Source organism: Echinococcus granulosus (genome assembly GCF_000524195.1).
Source record: "Echinococcus granulosus chromosome Unknown EG_S00011, whole genome shotgun sequence".
NCBI classification, from domain to species: Eukaryota; Metazoa; Platyhelminthes; class Cestoda; order Cyclophyllidea; family Taeniidae; genus Echinococcus; species Echinococcus granulosus.
The window spans coordinates 1,583,979-1,588,203 of NW_020170391.1; the positions used below are offsets into that span (position 1 = coordinate 1,583,979).

Here is a 4,225-nt window from a genome sequence, read left to right on the forward strand (position 1 = left end):
TAGACGCACCCCATACTTCTTAAAACAGTACTCATCGACATCACCCAGGGATTTCGGCAGTGATGGGAACAAATCATTCGATGTGGCATTCGACGGGTCATAGAGGTGTATCTCAGTGCAGGCCTAAGATACAATAGACTTAAACTGTGGGCTTCCCTGTCCTTTTCTCGATACAACTCACGCAAGAGTGGCTACCGTCAACCCAAATTCCTATGCCTGACTTCGCGTCAGATTTCTTCAAATTTGCTGCGGAGATTCACTGACTATCAGATTCTGCATCACATAAATTACATCTAAGCCAAATATATAGTAATGCTTTTTTTCAAAACGCATATTGGAAATTCAAAAAAATCATTTAGCACTGCATTTTGAAATCCAATACTTCTAGACTTGGTTCTACCTATTTCGGCATTCAAATAGCATTGCACAATTAACCTTAAATGCAAAAAAGCGTATTTAGATGCGTTATTCGATTAAAATTGGCGATCTAAAGCACGCTCTATGCAGAGAAGTTCGAGATTCGGACGTCGATAACACAAGAATAGTATTGAAACACTAAAGGTTAGTCATAGCGGTTACCTGAAAATCCCACGCAACGGAGTCGTTGCCCAATCCGCATCCTGTTACGTCAGCACAATCAATGTATTGGGTCTTGTAGTCAAAACACAACTCTGTAATGATATACACATGTGCACGTATAAACACCTTTGAATTTTCTTGACATGAAGTTGGTTGGTATTATAAACACCACGACCCAAGATAGTAAATCACGGTAAATCAGAGCGATGATTGGTTTGGCAACTGGCCTACACCAAATAAAATCCGGTTCCATAGTGGTGTACTCTGAGGTCCTCATGAAACATAGCAAGTAAGCAGCATCCAAAAAGATTCGGCTACCATTCGTAACAACAACAGAACCACTTTACCAATATAACTCAAAGGGAATCGAGAATTTCACCAACCCGAACTGCGGTCGTAGAGAACGCCAACGGCCTCCCTAAGCCCAGCCAGAGGGTTTTGGACGCCAAACTCGATGGCCTTATTGCAGGAAACATTGACGGGATTCGCGGGCAAACCGTAGCTAGGGTAGGGATAGTTCATCATGCTCATTACCACAAAGGCATTGCGCGACCACCGAAGCATCCAGTCGAGATCTTGCCCTGTCTCCAACAGGGTACAGAGGTTCAACTCCGCTGTTACATTCTTCAAGCCTGAGAAAAACATTTAATCCATTTGTTTCTTTGAAACGGCTTTGGAGCAACATGCATTTAACAAACCAGGTGTTAAATTTAATTAAAGGTCTGTGAACTACAAATGAAAGCAAATACTAGTTTATTCCTCTTCAAGGTAGCAACAATCAACAAGTTCAATGTATCATTTACACTTGAAGATCTATTCCTTAAATCAAGTATAAGGATGTGATCCGACAAATTTATTCGCTAAACTAAAGCGCAGTCGATTATTAATACTCACCGCTTGTTCCCTCTCGACTTCGTCTCAAAATTTCTGAGTAGGCGGCCTGGATTATAGGAACGCATAATTCACTTACATTGAAGTAAGCCTACAAGGAAGTAAGTCAGAACAAATTAACCCCTGAAACAAACCTCCTTAATTGATTCAAAAAACGGATGCAGGCCTTCTTCGCCGGTAACCCACTTAAAGGGAGCGCTAGCAGCGACTGCACCAGTGATAATATGAGGATACCGAAGCCTCATGTAAGCCGCTAACATGCCACCATAGCTAGTTGCAAAATAATTAGGATAAACGTCACAGAACCTTCCACCGAAAGCGATAACTGGTGATGAGGTAGCATTGAATTGAATTTTCAGCACTGATATTAAATCAGCGAAATCTGCCATGGCCTCCTGAATTGAAAGGAATCCTATGTAAGGCTGGACGAAGCTGTTGAGAAATGGTGTTGACTCGCCATAGTAACGCTACAGTGAGAAACCTCAACTAACTTCCTAAAGATTTAAATTACGTGTTCGGCAAACACGATAAGAGCATTGAACATTGGAGCAATATCAAACATGAAACCGGTGTTATTCCAGAATTCCAAAATGTTGCCTTCGTTTCCACAGTAAAAGAAGATTGGGCCTCCAGTTCTATACCATATATCTAACAGAAAATTCACATTGGACGAAATTATCATACCCTCGTAAACAAACCGCTGTTTAAAGGTCAGCGGATGGAAATGAAAGTCGAAATGTGAAACTACTTGCTCATAGGTACCAATTTTGGGGGGCCACGGGGAAGCACCATTCTGGCATGAAACAGCAACAAGTAAGAAGAAAAACACCAAGACCATGGCTAAAACAACAAAAAAGACTTATTTCTCTAAAACAGAACAAGTAAAAACATTAGTGACCAGCATCAGCACTGAAACAACCAAGAGTCTCAACCATAGCAAGCAAATAAAAATTCCTTCAAAATCTCTGTTTGTCAAAAGCAAAGAGAATGCCTCACTCAAACACCAAGTCTGTAAAAAAGCAGTGGGTTCTTCTAAGCACAGCCAGGACTCCCAGGTCAGGGCTTATAGTTAAACGATTCGATTCAATAAAATAGAACCTATTCGAACCTGAGCATTAATAACTCAGTGAATATGAAAAGACAAGAAATCAAAAGCAGCAAAACACGACCCATTTGTAAAAGTGCCCTTTACAATATGTGTAGGGTTTGGTACATTCAAACAAGCAAAAAACCAAATTAGTAAAACGTCTGTGAAAGCACAAAAAAATTTGAATGGCACAATTAAGTGCATAACTCGTTTTTATTATGTTATTGTTTTTTGTATGAGCATATTCAAATATTATGAAGTTGCTGGTTGAGCTACGACTTCCTTCCCAAAAAGATTACCACCTCCTATTCCTCAAACGCTAAATTATGACAATGATTACAATCCTATACATAAGGGCTTATAATCTGTGATAGGTGCGAGGGACGACCCAAACCTCCAATGCAGCCACCTAGACTACTGTAGCGTCCCGAGACTCCCTGAAGACGAAAGAAGACACAATACTTGGACAGAATATATATTCAGTGCAGAGAAGCCGTCTGGGCTATTGGCATGGCCCGAAAGGCCAGCCCACCCAGCGAGGTACAAGAGGGCTAATTCAAAGTATCAAAGTGGCGCCTCACCAATACCGAGGGATAAACCACTATTGTATTACACTACAGTAGAGGTCGTAAGTAACCATACCAGTAGGGAAAATCCACTATTGCAACACAGAAGAGTCCAAAAACTTTTTTTTGACTTATCTGCAAGTAATTTTAAATTGGATATGCTCAGTGCAAACTATTTATATTGTCACAAACAAACTCGGTCGAACGTTAGTGCGGGCGATATTGCATCATATATCATGTTCTGATGAAATGTTAACATCCCCAAATCCAGGCGTAATTCGTGCCAAAACTAGGGCCTTACCTTCATATTAGAGCACTGGCTTCCTTTTTTCAGCATTAACCTTTAAAAATACACTGCAAAAATAGTAAGTTCTTCGTTAATAGTAGAGTAGAAACCCTACTGTTTATGCTAAAATACCATAAATTTGCTAGCCTGGGCACACGATTTGCAACTGTGCGGCGGAGCCCCATGTAATGACCGCCAGACCTTTCTTGTTATGCGCCATCTTCAGTGCCATGACTGGACCCTGTTCTCTGTGAACTGCCACCGGTGACATCAAATCGAAAATGTCCCATATATATATACATCCGTTTCTACTCCCTGAGATAATTATTCTACCAGATGTCGACACACCTACACCAGTAACGCCCGTGGTGGCCGCATCCTCATCAGTGATCTGATTGTTCCCCTCGTCGTCCATTCCAGAATGATTCAGATACTTATTTTCAGTACTGACAAATCCGTCACCTGTTGTGCTCTTGGCGTCGGTCCGGTTGTAACTTGCCAATGGAAAATCGAGTCGCACATCGTAAAGATTAACCGCCGCGTCATCGGACCCTGTAACAAACGTATGCTCATTCGCGTGCCGCTCCACGCAACTGATCTCCGATTCATGACCATGCATAGAACAAACGAACGGCCTGGACTGCCGTACATCCCAGATGCGCGGAACCCCGTCGGTTGCACCACTGACAAAAGACCGGCCGTCGGAAGAGAGTGGAAGTACAGCCGAAACATCAGTATTGTGGGAGCACTTGCTTAGCATCTTTACATTATTAATATCCCACAAAACCACCCCATCCACCGACGCTGCAGTGAGTA

The 4,225-nt window shown here is 42.0% G+C and overlaps 1 protein-coding gene across 1 annotated transcript in view; it reads right to left on the reverse strand. All coding sequences in view use genetic code 11, as the record gives it.

The window, feature by feature from the left end:
- The window catches only part of EGR_02544 (Dipeptidyl peptidase 2), a gene marked incomplete at both ends in the record, with an annotated part of 5,082 nt that overhangs the window by 222 nt on the left and 635 nt on the right, over positions 1-4,225 (reverse strand). The window contains 7 exons of the mRNA XM_024491793.1: positions 17-123; positions 580-671; positions 963-1,211; positions 1,474-1,561; positions 1,605-1,937; positions 1,982-2,263; positions 3,567-4,213. Of these exons, the coding sequence (XP_024353944.1) occupies positions 17-123; positions 580-671; positions 963-1,211; positions 1,474-1,561; positions 1,605-1,937; positions 1,982-2,263; positions 3,567-4,213 (1,798 nt within the window). The remainder of the gene's footprint in view (positions 1-16; positions 124-579; positions 672-962; positions 1,212-1,473; positions 1,562-1,604; positions 1,938-1,981; positions 2,264-3,566; positions 4,214-4,225) is intronic.